At 42.1% G+C, this 14,562-nt stretch overlaps 1 protein-coding gene across 1 annotated transcript; it reads right to left on the minus strand.

Annotated features, from left to right (window-relative positions):
• Window positions 1-9,239: 9,239 nt before the first annotated feature.
• LOC144629644 (uncharacterized) lies at window positions 9,240-10,883 on the minus strand. The gene has a single exon (XM_078487875.1). The coding sequence runs from the start codon at window positions 10,881-10,883 to the stop codon at window positions 9,240-9,242; it is 1,644 nt and encodes a 547-aa protein (XP_078344001.1).
• Between the last annotated feature and the right edge of the window lie 3,679 nt (window positions 10,884-14,562).

A 14,562-nucleotide genomic window follows, 5' to 3' on the forward strand; every position in this document is an offset into this window, starting at 1 on the left:
GTGAGTTGGAAGGTGGCGGAAAACGTGCCACCGATCCAATCTGGTCTTTAAAAGTCTTTTCGCTTGAAAGAGCTGTAATGAAACCGAACGAACCTGTTTTGTATTACTTGCAAGACGGCCCCAAGCGCGGCTTTGTGCGCGAGGAGCTGCTCGTCGTACCTCCTGATACCTCCCTTCCGCCAGTCAATGCCAGCTAAAGGTGATATTCAATCGGTTCGGTATGTATTCCATCGTCAAGCACCCAACGTTTGTCGTAATAGGCGCTCAAACCCAGTTTTTCCTGCTCGTAAGTCACCATTTTTCCTTCCTTCATACGGAAGCCTCTGTTATTCGCTTTATCAACGCTGCCTTCAAGAGCTGCCTTGAAACGCTGCCAAGTTACTTCGTTTTGCGTCTTTGACATACCCTTGGTGCTAAACTTCTTTTTTTCACCCTCTTGTTCCTCGATGAAATAACACTTTGAGCAAAGCGCAATCATCCGGCTGCCCGTACACTCAAGCTTAAAGAGACCAGGGGTGCGGCCGCTCCACTTGTCCCAAGCCAGCCATTGTTTTTTTTGGGACTCGAATTCAAGTTTCAGCGAGGGTTTTACAATGTCTTCAAGCTTTTGTGCCGAAATACCCATGTAACAGCTGTCTGTGTCCATCTGAATGAGCTCAAAGTCTTTTCGATCAAAATACTTGTCTAAAAAGTCATAGTAAAACTTGAGCATGCGCAGCTTTGCTAACTGGTAAACCGCGATCCCAACTTGAAAAGGCCTGCTAATAGTTATCCGGGGCTTGCGGCTTTCCAACTCGTACGCTTGCCCGATTTCATCTAAGTCGCTGAAATACGCGCTTCGCAGGGCTCGGTCAACCACTTTTTCGTCTTTTGTATAAATTACGTTTGTTTGCCTTTCTAGAGCCTCGATCAGCTTCCCGTAAGCACTGTTTCCTAACAGCTTAAACACGTCAGCCAGCAAGGCCTTGCTCTTATCAACATCGCCTGTTCTCCGCGCCTCTGTCACTTGTTCCACAAACCATGGGAAGATCTTTTTCGGTTGGTAGTTAATCCTCCGGTAAACAGCTTTTATCACTGCTCCGTGTTTTACATACCAGCGCAAAAGTGGTGCATACAAAAGAATCATTTTGGCAGAAAGAGCACCGACTAACTTTTTTCCGTCACCTCGATTTCTTTTTGTTTTTTGCAAGTATTCAAGCATGTGGTTTGGAACGGCTTCACCTGGTACCTCTTTGTTATAAAAGAAAGGCGGCATCTCTTCAAACTTTTTCCATAATTTTTCTGGAATCTCAATATCCACTTCAGCAAAGCCAAACCAGCTCCGAGCGCCTTTCAGGTCTCTTGTAAGTAAAACAGCCTCTTCTTCTTCATGTCCAAAAAAGTGGCGGACTTCTTCATTTCCGCAAGGCATTTCTTCTAACATTGTTGACAGATAAAGGGCATTTGCATCGTAGCCGACAATGTTTTCGCAAAGATGCGGAGAGGAGTACTGGTGTTCTCTGATCTTTGTAACACCAGCTTCGTGGTACCTTGTAAATACTATGCTTGGCCCTCCAACAACAGCTCCTTTCAGCATTTCGTACGCTTCTTCGCAAGGAGAGAAAAGTTCAGCCCCTCTTTCAACAGATCCTCTGAGCAGGTAATGTAAGCTAACCCCGGGAATACTGACTGCGTCTTTAAGAATGTCGATCCTCTTTTCAGTGTAAAAAGTTTTCATCTTTTCAAGAGCCTCCAGGCCAGGAGACACGTCGAGATTGTTGTAATAGCGCAGCCAGTCTGCAAAGGTGCGCATGCCCTTTTCCGCAAATGTGCGCTTACACCCCTCCCACTCCTCCCTTGTGAGCACGAATTGCCCTTTCAACTTCGAAAACCACGCCGGGTAGTCAGGAAGCCCAGGGTAGTCAAGCTTTTCGGGGGAGTCAAACCACTCATAAGGAAACCACGATTTCTTTGCCTCGCATTCATAAGCCTTAACCCACTTTTCATAGCTTGTTCCCGGCCCAAGGTAGTTGATAATATCAAGGAAACGAAAACCCTGAGTGAGCAAGAACATGATTTTGTTACAATTTTTTGCCACTCTGACTTTGCCCGTTGTGTCAGCAAGACATTCAGCAAAGTTGTTTTTGATCAGATTCAGATCGTAACTGCCAGAGTTAAACCCAACTACAGGAACTTGGTTGCACCATTCCTCGATTTTTCGTTGTTGTGCTTTTAAAAGCAGGCTTACGTCTTCTGGCATAAATTCTGCTCTTACACGGGCTCGAATGTTTTTTCCGCGCCTCTCAAGCTCTTCCATAAACTTGCGGACCAGCTCTGCGGGGTCTCTTTCACAGATGTGAGTGGGCTCTCTTTCAAGGGTGTCACCGATGCTTACCGAGATTGGCACGTGCGCGTTTTCGATCGTGAGCGTTGGAGTCGGATCCTTTCGCTGATTATTGTCGCCATACGACTCGAAATCGTACAAAATTGCGTGCGGGTAGCTTTTTGTTTGGGTCCGCGGTGTATCAACAAAGCTTTTCCCAACCTCGCACGCCCAAGCTTCGATCACACGGTAGCCTGACAGTCGTAGCCAACTTGAGCGTTTCATTGTGGCTAAAAACCTGTCTTGACATGTTTGATCGTTGCGGACAAAGATTTTGTCACGATCTCGTGGGTAACATTTTATACACCCATGCCAGTGGCAGCCGTGGTATTGAAATACAGTTTTTGAAATAGGGTCGTACCCGTCGACAGGTGCGCGCTCAACCCAACGCTCGCCACCATGCCCACACATTGCGTGGTGTATGTGAATTTTCCGCCGCTTAGCTTCTTTTTCAAGCCACCGAAGCGATTCTTTGGAAGCTTGATGGCTTGGATAAAAAGCCTTCTCAAAGCTTGTCTGTGGTTCTTCAACCTTTTCGCCTGGGCAAACGATTTTTGTTTTTCCTTGGCTGCAAGTTTGGGCATGGCGTTTAAGGTGGCAAGCTTGTGTAAATCTCGCGTTGCAATGGGTGCAAGAAAAGATTTTTGCCAACTTTTCAATATCTTTTATAAGAAAAGCGTGACCTTCGTAAGTTCCGATTGTAAGCACATTATTTATCTTTTCAGGCGAGTTTCTTTTTAGGCGCCATATTAATTCTCTTTTTTCTTTCATCTCATTGTCAATTCCACTTATATTTACAGGCACATATGTACAGATAATCTCTGGCTCATATACACGAATGCCAAGCCAATCAGAAAAAGGTAAACCTTTGTTAAGATGCCTTTCAACTTTATCTAATTCATCAAGAGAGGTTTTCGGGCAGTCGATCGGTACAGTTTCGAGTTCGAAAAAACTCTTTGCAAGACCTCGGGCAGCTGCTGTGCTTCGATGAGGAAGCGCTCCTCGGTGCACAGCAATACAACGCCATAGACACAAATTATCTTGATAAGTATCTAGCGCAACCATCGGCCGGCCACGCGCAAGGTTGCGCAGCCAGTCTGGTAAGGGGCCTGTGCCCAACAGCGGTTGACGGTCAAGCACAACCTTTACCTCAACAGTAAAAAAGCTTACAAACTTCCACTTTGTAGAAGGTCTTTTTATATTGTCAGAAGCCAGGCGTTTTGTCTCCTGTTCGCTCAACCATTTTTCTGCTGCAGGCAGCTTATTAATCCGAGGTGAGCCGTGGTTAATGTAGTAAACAATGACCGTGTCATTATCAATGTTGCGCAACCGATACGAGAAAACATACCTGATATAAAACGCAGTGTTTACCTTTCCTCGAATATTTTCCATAAAGTTTGGTGTAAGGTCTTTTTCCAGACCTCTGATAAAGCGCCATCGAATAAAACGACGCCCATTCTCCTCCTCCCCCTCGTATTCCGCGACATCAAGAAGGTTTAAAATCTCATTCTGATAATTTGTTACCACCCGATTTTCGTGTGGTACAAAAAGATCAAATTCATTTTGAATGTTCTTCCTTTTTTGCTCCTTCTTTTCCTTGCGACGAAGTCGCTGAGGGGGTTTTGGGTGATACTTTTGTGAAAGCAACGGTTTAAGCAAACGCTCTTGCACTTCAAGAGGGATCGGCTCATCCAGTATATTACGGACAACTTCACGAATTGTGGCCTGTGGCATTCGCTCAATTCGTTGCTCAACCGACTCGACGAACTGTTTTTCTTTTGCCGACTGGGGCTCGCTCAAAGACATTTCGCTGGAAGGCATGTACCTGATAATCACAAATGTTCAATTGACATTCCGCGTTTCGCGAGGCGAGCGCGCCGAGCGAGCAAGCCGGCCAAGCGAGCTAGTCGGCCTCGCGAGCCGAGAAGAAAAAGGTTTATTTTTTAGTTTTATTAGTAAATAAATGGGAAAATTAGGAGGTGTTATTCGGAAACTCCCCTCTTTACTACTGAAGTTCTGTTTGGCCTGCTCTTTTATTTCCGCGTTAGTTTGTATCCAGTCGAGGAGCTTGGTGCGGTCGCGAGAGTATTTAGCGTAAGCGGCCTGGTAAGCCTCGAGAGCTTTGTCGTATCTTTCTTTTTCTTTTAAAGCGGCGTCATCTCCGCCACCCAAAGCTCGAGCAAGGTAGTTGCCGCCAATGAAAGCAGCAGCGTTCAAGATAGCTCCGCCAGCCATAATCGCGATGCTTGCCATTGTGTGTCTTTGTTCTTATATTATGCGAATTTTTTTTTAATTGGTGGGGAGGATTTTCTGGTCCTCGAGATATTGTTTTAGTGCAATACTGCCTGTCATGACGGCTGTGAACTTTACATAGTTCATAAAACTGCTGCTTGGGTCGGATGTGAAGTTTTCTTTCACAACTTTTTTGGCAGCCCAGCCGATTCCTGCGGCGAGACCTGTAATGGTGGCTGCATCCATGAGTGTTTTCACGAGTTTGTTGTCGGACATGACGGTAGAACTTAGTTCAGTATAAAATAAAAAAAAACATTTAATTGAAAATTCATTGTTCCCCTTCTTCTTGAGCGCTTTCGCGCACTTTCACGAAAATATCTGGGTTTTTTGCAATCCAAACGATTGTTTTGACGCACTTTTCCGTGAAATTTATCCAAACCAAGCCAACCGTTGAAACTGCAGCAACGGTTAACATAAACTGTTGGATGTCAGGGACTTTCCACATTTTATTATAAAATGATGAAAAAATATTTAATTGAAAGTTTATTAATCCATCGGACGAATTCCTCTTTTTGGTTGCGGAATTTTCGATGATGCGCTGATTCGCTGCCGCTCTGCAGGTTCGCTCGGTATTTGTGTTTCAGGGTCCGCCATTTATTAGAAAAAATAATAATATTTAAATGAAAAATGCTTAGCAAACTTTTTTGGTCAGCATTTAATGAGCATTGTTCAGTAATTACTTAGCATTTTCTTAGCATTGCTTAGTAATTTACTCAGGAAGATCTTTATGCTCGCTTTCTAGAGTCGCTTGTGGTGCTGTGCTGTAATCAATGTGCTTTGCTGTTATCAAAGCAACAGAAGCTGGAGCAAGAAACTTGCCGTATTTGAAAGACAAACCGCCGACAAGATTGGAAAGCTCGTTGTTGATGATGTAGTCATTTTTTAGCTCTTTTTGCAAAGCTTCAATATTTTTTAAGGGCACGAACAGACTTGCGGCTTTCGTAAAAAGAGTGAGCGCGCTGTCGATAAGATTTTCTGTGGTCTTGGCCCCAACATACGCTTCGTACCTCTTGAAGTACTTTTCGACGTCTTTCTCGGTCAAGCGCTTTACCTGCTCGTGAGTTAGCTGCACACCGATTGCTTCTTTAGACTTGCCTGTTGAAACAAGTCTTGCAAGCTGTTCACGTAAAGCTGGAATGTCAGGTCCCGCTGCTTGCATCTCTGACGGCATACTGCCTGGTTCAGGTTCAAGCAATTCCATTACGGACGTTTCCAACATAATTCGTTCACTTGCAGTGATATCAGTGGAATTTGCGAACGGGTCAGCCATTTATTACTCAAAAAAATATGTTCAATAAAAAAATTCTGTGCCGTAAGGGTGGCGATGAGAAATAACAAGATGCGAAAACTTATTTTTTTTTAGCTTTGAAATGACTTCTTTGTAATCTTCATGGGAAAGTTCGCCAGAGTAATCCTCAAAGATTGCCTTCGTGGTCTTGGCAGAGGGGGTGTAAAAGAAAACGATTGCCGCAACATTTTCGCGGAATGAGGCTGTTATGCTTGTCATTTTTTGAGTCAGCACCCATATGCTCAAGCCTGCGTGGCGAGCAGAGAAAGCAAGATTCACCAACTCCCCCGTTCTCCCTTTCACATCTTTAGAAGCAGCGCAGTCATCGAGGATAATAAGAGTGTTTGTACCCTCAAAAAGAATTCTTGCCAGACTTAACCAATATTCAACCTCGTGCTGCTCGCAAATGTAAACATAAAAGCGCGGATCTTCCTCAGCAAAGCGATAATAAGTCTTGTTGTGCGCGAAAGTCGGGCATATGAGCACGATGTAGTCAAACTTGCTTCGGAAAGGGCCACAAAGCTGACTGACCACGAACCTTGATTTTCCTGAGTTTGTTGGTCCAACAATGAGGGCGTTAAAGGGTATATTGGCAGGATCCATTTCAGAACTTCGTTCTTATATTATAAAAGCACAGATTCTAACTGCCTGCCAATTATATTCATTTGGGCGTCGCTGATGACGTAAATTTGGCAATTAACATTACCTGAACCGCTTGCTTTCCTCTCTAGCTCAAGCTGTTCACCATCCTTTGTGTTCACAAGGCGCGTGCCGCTTCCGTGCATCGCGTGGTCAGCCATGGAACGCAGATCAATCAGAAGGCCAAACTTGTCTTCGGTATAAAACTTTTGCAGGTTCATGTGCTGCGTTTTATTTTTTTCTTTCATAAAGAATCTTTTAACTTCTTCCCAAATGTCCATTCCTTCGATGCCGTTGTTGTACAGCATGTTTGGCGAGCCGTTGACAGTGACGCTTACTTTTGTAAGGTCAGGGTTAATGTACTTTTCTGAGCTCCTTGCACCTTTGGCATATTGCTCAATAAATAGGAGCAAGATACCTTTTAGGGACCTCCTCTGCGGGTTGACCCTGAGATTCAGACGTGTTTCGGATCCTTTTGCAAAACTCACCACTTTGTCCCGCTGGATGTGGTCGTAAGCGAACTCTTTGCCACCCGAATAAGCGCTGAATGCCTCATCTGCAATTTCTTTGCTTCTTATCATCTCGTACTCCAGCTGGATGTTTGTCAGCTTGTATTTCAGTTTTGTCGGATCTGAGCCTCTGACAACATGTTCGGCTGCCGCGAGCTTCAGTTCGAACACAAGATCGTTGTATAGTGCCTGTGGATAAAATGCTCCGTGGTCAGTTAGAATCTGGTGATCCAGACGGATGCGGTATTTATTTCCATATAGCTCATTCAGCTTTTTTTCTGCTTCGACTCCTGAAGTTTTCTTATCGCCAGCATTTGAGCGAATTTTGTTTAGGTCCTCGCTCTGAATGCCCTCTGGCACCCTGTCGTCGCGCTCCTCCTGCGAAAGGAAAAAATCTTCGAATATTTTGTAGATGTCATAGCCAACCGTGTCCTGCATGACGGTGCCTTCGTACTTTACAACAAACTTGTCGACAATAGCTCGGCTGACGTTGTCAACCAGAAAGTTGTTGGCATGGCCTCCGCTCAAGTCGATGTTGAAGCGCAGCGCCAGCGAGCCAGGCACAATGACCTCGTTTTCGTTCAGCTTTGGCACTGAAACATACAACGTTTCCTCTGGATTGGCTTCAGTGCGGTCAAAAGTGATTCGTTTTACAGCGCGCTCGGCTTTCAGTGCGCCGAGGATTTTCTCCGTGCGTCCCGGTCGAAGGTTTTCTTGAACAGCAGCCATCTCTCGATTGGTTTTATTGTTAAATTGAAAAGTTTAAATTGAAAATATATATATAATTGAGAGATGTCGGGAGTAGGGGAGGCAACAGGTGGTGGATTTGAAAACCCTGCTTTTGACCCTGACTACGATTTTCCTGATGATAATGATGACGACGACGCGAAAAACACCAACGAAACAACTCCTTTTTGGCCTGGCTCCGCATCCACACCATGGCGTCCTGGTGAAGAAATTCAAATGCAAACAAGGCAGCATGAAAAGAGCGGGCTTCCTGAAACAACGTATGCTGAGACATCTTTTGGCGGCACGAAATCAGCGAGTGAATCAGCTTGGGTTGCAGCAAAAGAGCAATTTCCAAACATGAGCTCAAGCGAGCTTGAATTCTTTTACGACCCAAAAAACGGCAGGCTTAAAGTCAAAATGTTTGGCTCCGGCAAAAAGGCATATGACATGTTTGTCACAAAAAAGGGTACAGGTGGTAAACAACATCTAAATACACAACTTACAAAAGAAATAAAAAATGCACTCGGAAAGTCCATTTTTGTATTAAAGGAAGAAGTTCAACAACAACTGGCCGAAAAAGAAAAAGCACTTGAACAATCTGTTTCTCTAGCACAAGAACAGGAAAAAGTTAAAAATGACATGGAAGAAATCAGAAACCAAATAAGACAAATTGATGAACAGAGAACCGCTCTTGAGGATAAACATGGTAATTTGGATAAAGAAGAAATTCAAAAACTAAAACAGCAAAAGAAAGACCTTGAAAACCAACATCAAGAAAAAAGAAAGAAACTGGAACAAATAAGCAAAACAGCAAAACAGACGCCAAAATTAAAAGAAGATATTCAGAAGCTCACAGATGAAAATAACAGATTAAATGAAACCGTGAGAGAACTTGAAGAAAAAATGAACACAGAAGCCCTCAACGAACTAAAAGAACAAAAAACAGAACTGGAGCGCCAAAATGCGGAAGACAAAAAAATTATAGATGATGAGAATGCCTCCACCACTGACAAACAAGCCGCGGAAGAAAGGGTGGCAGAAAGAACAGAGGAGCTCGCGCGTTTGCAAACGCAGATTGCGGAAAGAGAAAGGGCGCGCTTCCACTTCGTGAGAGAATCAAAGAGATCTTCAAAAAATATGGCGTGACAGTCACAGCGATCTTTCTTGCTGCTGGTGTCACGATTGGTGCTGTTATTGGTGCCATTACAAACTCTTTGAAGGCTACCGGCAAAGCTTTGGGAAAAGGCCTGAAAGATGTTGGCTCAAAGGTTGCATCAGCTCTGCCAGGGCTCATTGGCTCGATTGTGAGCTTTCTTTTCAAAACCGCGGGTCAAGCCATCGGTTTTCTTGCTGAACACACCTGGCTGCTTATCCTTGCTGTGGTTGCTTTTCTTGTTGAAAAATACATCAAAAAGAGACGTTAACGCATAAGGGTGTAGATCAAAGCTGCAGCTCCAACCGCACCAACAGCGATAGTTGCTTTGTTTATTTCGTGTGTATCATTGACTTCGACCTTTGTAGCTTTAGCGCTTTGCGCGCTTTCAGCTTCAGCACCTTCGGTGCTCGTTGGTGCCGGAGTTTTTTTTGTGTCCCTTTGGGACTCCTTGTGTATAGGATTTGAAGGGTGGCTGTTTGGTGGGTTTACCTTTGATGGTCCTCCGGCCATCAGTTTAAGAGCTGCTTTTTTTGTTGATTTATTAACATCATTATTCAATCCTATTTTCATTCCTGCTACAGCCTGCTTCAGCTGATTGTTGTAGCCGACAACGCTTTCTGTGTTTATCACCATACTACCCGGCATCAGCCAGGCACCAGGGCAGACAGCAAGGTTAAGCCGAACCTTCGCTTCATCGATAGAAAGTTGGTATCTTTGAACTGACTTTGCCAGATCTGGTTGCCTTATAGCGTCTTCAACCAACACGAGGAACTCACTTTGAGCCTCCTTTGCGCGGCCGCCTGTGCCAAGTATGCTACTTCGAACGTTGACCTGCGAACCCAGAATACAGTAGACAAAAGCCTCTATCGACTGGTTTACTCTCGACAAACCTGCCTGAGTCAGACCTTCTGCGGCGTTAGGACAAAACCAGTCTGCCTGTGCATATGCAGCGTCGTCTGGCTCGATATATTGAATTAAGTTACCCTTGCTTGCAGCTCCCCCTTCGTCCGAAAATTTATCGTAATCGGGGTATTTTGCTCCAGAATTTTTTGGTCCAATGTTAGTAAACCAGATATAAACATCACCAAGCCCATGATTGGCGCCTCTTGTAAAACGAAAATCGCTTGACGGGTCGACACCGAACTCAGCGCATATTCTTTTATACGAAGCCACGTCGTACTTGTTGTCGAACTGGCTAAACGTTGGGTCGCCTGGCAAGGCGCTTACGCTCTGAATTCCGCCCATCTGAAACAATATTCGCCTTATTGTGAAATAAACGTGAAAAAGGTAAAAATTACGCACAACAGGTGGCAAACTGAGAGCTGAGTGTTCTTCATCAAAAATTTCACGACTTATCCCACTGCCTGTTGTCGCGCACCAGACAGCAAAGTTAAGTTGTTGAGGCCAGTAGCCAATATTTGGGCTAGCAAGCCACCTTTTTGACTCTTTTCCTGATGTATGCTTCAGTTTTGTTTTTTGAAAAATCTCTCTTAATTTCGTTGTGAAATATTGATCTGGTGTTACGTAGATGTTGATTTTGCTGTTAAATATTTTTTTCAAACTCGGTGCGGCTTCGTGAAATCCAACCGCGGGAATTGGTAAAGATGCGCCTTTTGCGCCGCTTGGTGACAGCTGTTGTGGAAAACCGCCTGAAATTTGATTCACCCCCAGTGCTTTTTTCATCTCTGGGCTCCAATATTTGCTGTCAGAGCCAAAAACATTTATCAAATGGCCTTGCTCTGCCTTGTAATAAATGTCTGCCGTTGCTGTGTGGTTGTACGCGAACTCAACCTGTGCAACAAATTTTGTTCGGTCAGCGTTTGGATATTTTGCAAGAAAAGGTTTCCATGCCTTGTCTTTTGCCGCTTCAGAAATTGTAGTTGCTTCTGGGGTTTTCATCCACTTCATATAATCTCTTTCTTTGGAATCAAGAAAAATTGATTGAGAAATGTAATCAGCTCTCGGAATAGGCGGAGCCATTTTATATTAAAGATTTATTTTTCAAAAGATAATTATAAAGATGGTTGTGCTCACTGTCACCACAACAGAAAATCCTCACACTGTGAATTTCGATTATCCTATTCAAAAACCGAGCTATATCAGGCTTCTGTCATCTCATATACCTAACTCTTGGTTTAATCTAAAAGAGAACGGAAAAATCATTTTTATAAATGAAGATGAAAAGCCGATCGTTGTGCCCTTCCCGGCTGGTCATTACACTCTTAAAAGGTTGGCAAGTGAATTGAAAAATAATTTTTCCAAACATCGTATTGAATTGCCCACAGATATTAATACTCCACTTGGCCAGCTTGTAATCACAAATGCCCAGTTTAAAAAATTAATTGTTGATCCAAATATGTCTAATTTACTACTAAGAAACAATTATACTTCGCATTTGGAACATGAAACTAAAATAAAAAGATTAAATTCTCCCACAACTTATTTCATACATTGTGATTTAGTTGACAGAGAACAAAATCTTTTTAATGGAAAACCGTCTTCCGTTTTGGCTTGTTTTGATATTCAAGGAAAAGCTTACGAAACAATTAATTATCAAAGCACACAACAGAATGTCTTGCGTGACGTTGCGGCTGAAGAAAATGTATCATCTCTGACTCTTTCGATTAGAGATGAGAATGGAAATCCATTCAATTTTAACGGCTCAAATCTTACATATGAGCTGGAATTGAATTAAATTAAATACAAAAATAACTTTTATGTATACGACCATGTCATCTGCTAATGTTCTCCCGAGTGCCCCTGCTTATGGTGTAAGCGAAGAAAACAGCGTAAAACAAACACTGTATCCAGCTTTGCCAAATCAACCAGAAAACTTTAGGTTAACAAAAATCAATCAAATTTGTTCAGAATTTGACAAAGAAGTTACAAAATACCGAGCTGTTTTAAAAAAGTATAAAAAGGTGAAGTCTTTTTTTCATTATTCCGCAATTTCAATGGGTGGTTTGTCCAGTGTTCTCTCTGCTTCCAGCCTTGGAACAGCGGTAACAGTCGTTGGTTTGCCGGTAAGCGTTCCTCTCGCAGCATGTGCTGCAATTACAGGCGTTTTGTCTGCCGCTTTCACTGGAGCGAGCAAAAAACTTGAACCAAAAATTATGAAAAATAATGAAATTACTTCTCTTGCTGTTGCCAAACGTGAAACTGTCAATAGACTTGTTTCTGCCGCTCTCATTGACAATAAAGTTGATGACAAAGAGTTTCAAATTATTTTGGATGAATATTCTCGTTACATGGCCCTCAAAGAGACTGTTCGCATGCACCTTACAAAAAATTTAAGCCAAAAAAAGTCATCCCCACAGCCTGACATTGAGAAACTGAGACAGGAAATTCGACAAGAAGAATTAGATAGGTTAAAAAAAAGAATATCAGCAGAGTCGAAATCAGATTTGAGAAAACAAGAAGCTTAAAGCTTAAAGCTTAAAACCGGGCGGTTAATGTTTAACTACTTGATAAGGCAAGTACAGCAAAACTTTTAAAATACCATTTAATTAAGTAACACACGATTCTGTGGTTGTTTGTCCATGCTTGGACAAATTCCTGCTTAGTCTTTCAAATTTTTATTTTGTTCTGAATACTGAATAACCTCGGTATTTTTAGATTTTAGTTTCTATCTTTGTATAATGGCAGATTAGCTGAATAGCGCTATATAAATATTATTATTATTATTATTATTATTATTATTATTATTTCTAAAAAGAGAACCATGAAAAAAAGTCAAAGGCTGCGCGATACAATCAAGCATAGATTTTTATTCAACCCCCCACCTCCCCCTGTTTCCCTTTTCTTAGCCATTCACCTTCGAATCTCCCCTTTTACTCCCCTTTCCCCCATCCGTTGCAGCCTTTGACTCTACTCTCTCCCATCACACATTCTACTCCTCACACTTCTCCCCTGCCCTCTTCAGCACTTTGGTGGTGGCGTCAGCCAAGCAGCAGTTTGTGGGGGGGGGGGGGGGGGGGTATTAAACTGTGACACACAAATCCGAGGTTTGCATAAGTTATTCAGTTTCCGTGAGTTATAGTAGTGTGTCAAAATGTCCCTCATCACATTAGCTGCTTTTATCAACATGCCTGGCCTGGATAAATGACTGATTAGGTTGAAAACGTTTGGTGTGTTCATAATCTTGAATAAATGAACTCAAACCAGTTGAATGGCATTTACAAATGATCTCCGTGCAAAACAAACAAACAATTAGAAAGAATTCGTTAAAAACAAAGAAGCGTTTAAGGTTTTTAAAATATTGTATTATACCAAAACAAAAAAAAAAGAAATTAGAAAAAATTAGAAAGCTTTTAAGCTTTCAAACACGTGAGCTCTTTAAGTCAAGTTGATTTTTTGATCGAAAAGCCTGCCTATCCGCTGCATTTTAGGATGCAGTCACGCAAACGCCAGTTCTACTTGCGTGATTCATTGCAGATAATTTCTCCATCGCCGATCGGTTCCGACTGAAACTCAGAACCCTTGAATGAAAAACAAAAAAACATAAAAAGAGCGGAGTAACCAGAAAAATACAGTATTCGCTACTGGTTGAACAAAGCAAATCACCTAAATATCAAGAAAAAAATTCTTCAAAACACAATTTCAAATAAAGATAATAAAAAAGGCTAGCATGCATTAGATCACGCGTATCATGCAGATAACACCACACGGTGTGTCTTAAATCTAATAGATGCTGTTCGTTTCAAAACCTTGAAAACGAATAAAACTATTCATTTAAATATCAACAATAACAGAAAATCTTTAAAACAAAATTACAAAAGAAAATAAAAAAGACTAAAAAAGGGCATGCATTAGATCACGCCTAACAGATGCTGTTCGTTTAAAAATCCTAAAATCCCAACTAAATGTGAAAAAAGAAAAAAGATTCAAGATGAGGCCAAGAAACATTTGAATGGCATTACTGTAAAATTTTGAATACTTAAAAAGCCGTGAAATTAACATGCCGTGATAAAATTTAATTAACTATCCGCGCCAAAGGGCAAGTTTTCATTTTGCCGTCAATTATTTCACTAGATGGCTTTACCGATCCTTTTAAAAACTCCATTCTAGCTTGTAGAAATTATTATATAATTACTTTACATTTCCATTTTGTTTTCTGAGCTCTTGAAAAGTGTGCGAGTAAAGTTTTCACATCGTGAACTAAAATAAGGTTGTTTTGTTGTGCAAACATTCAATTCGTCTGTGACAGACAACTTTGTCGGGCCAACGGTACATGAATGAAAATGCATGGACAAAATGGACACAATTCTTGCTAAATGGAAAATATCTTCAAAGTGGGGTCTGGCCGAAAAGTTCTTTGGCTACCAGCCGTTTTCAAAAGCAGAAGCTTGCTGCAAAAAAACATTGCGTGACTGACGTAATGGCTTTTCATGTACAAAAAGTCGAACGCTTGAATAACACAAAAATATATATTTCACGCTTAACAGAAATCAGGGTTTAGATAAAATTTTAAATAGGAGAGTGATAAAATAGCTCCTGCTTAGTAAACATCAAAATTGCGTGATTTGAATCCTGGCCAAGAAAGCGGCCGAGTGAACTACTGAGACAAACAAGGTAAATACGGTGCCTC

The sequence above is a fragment of the Oculina patagonica genome, chromosome 11 (genome assembly GCF_052425735.1).
Source record: "Oculina patagonica isolate OP01 chromosome 11, crgOcupat, whole genome shotgun sequence".
NCBI lineage: Eukaryota > Metazoa > Cnidaria > Anthozoa > Scleractinia > Oculinidae > Oculina > Oculina patagonica.

Coding starts and splice junctions, on each gene's coding strand:
- LOC144629644 (XM_078487875.1), bottom strand. CDS start 10,883: ATGAAGTGGATGAAAACCCCAGAAGCAACTACAATTTCTGAAGCGGCA.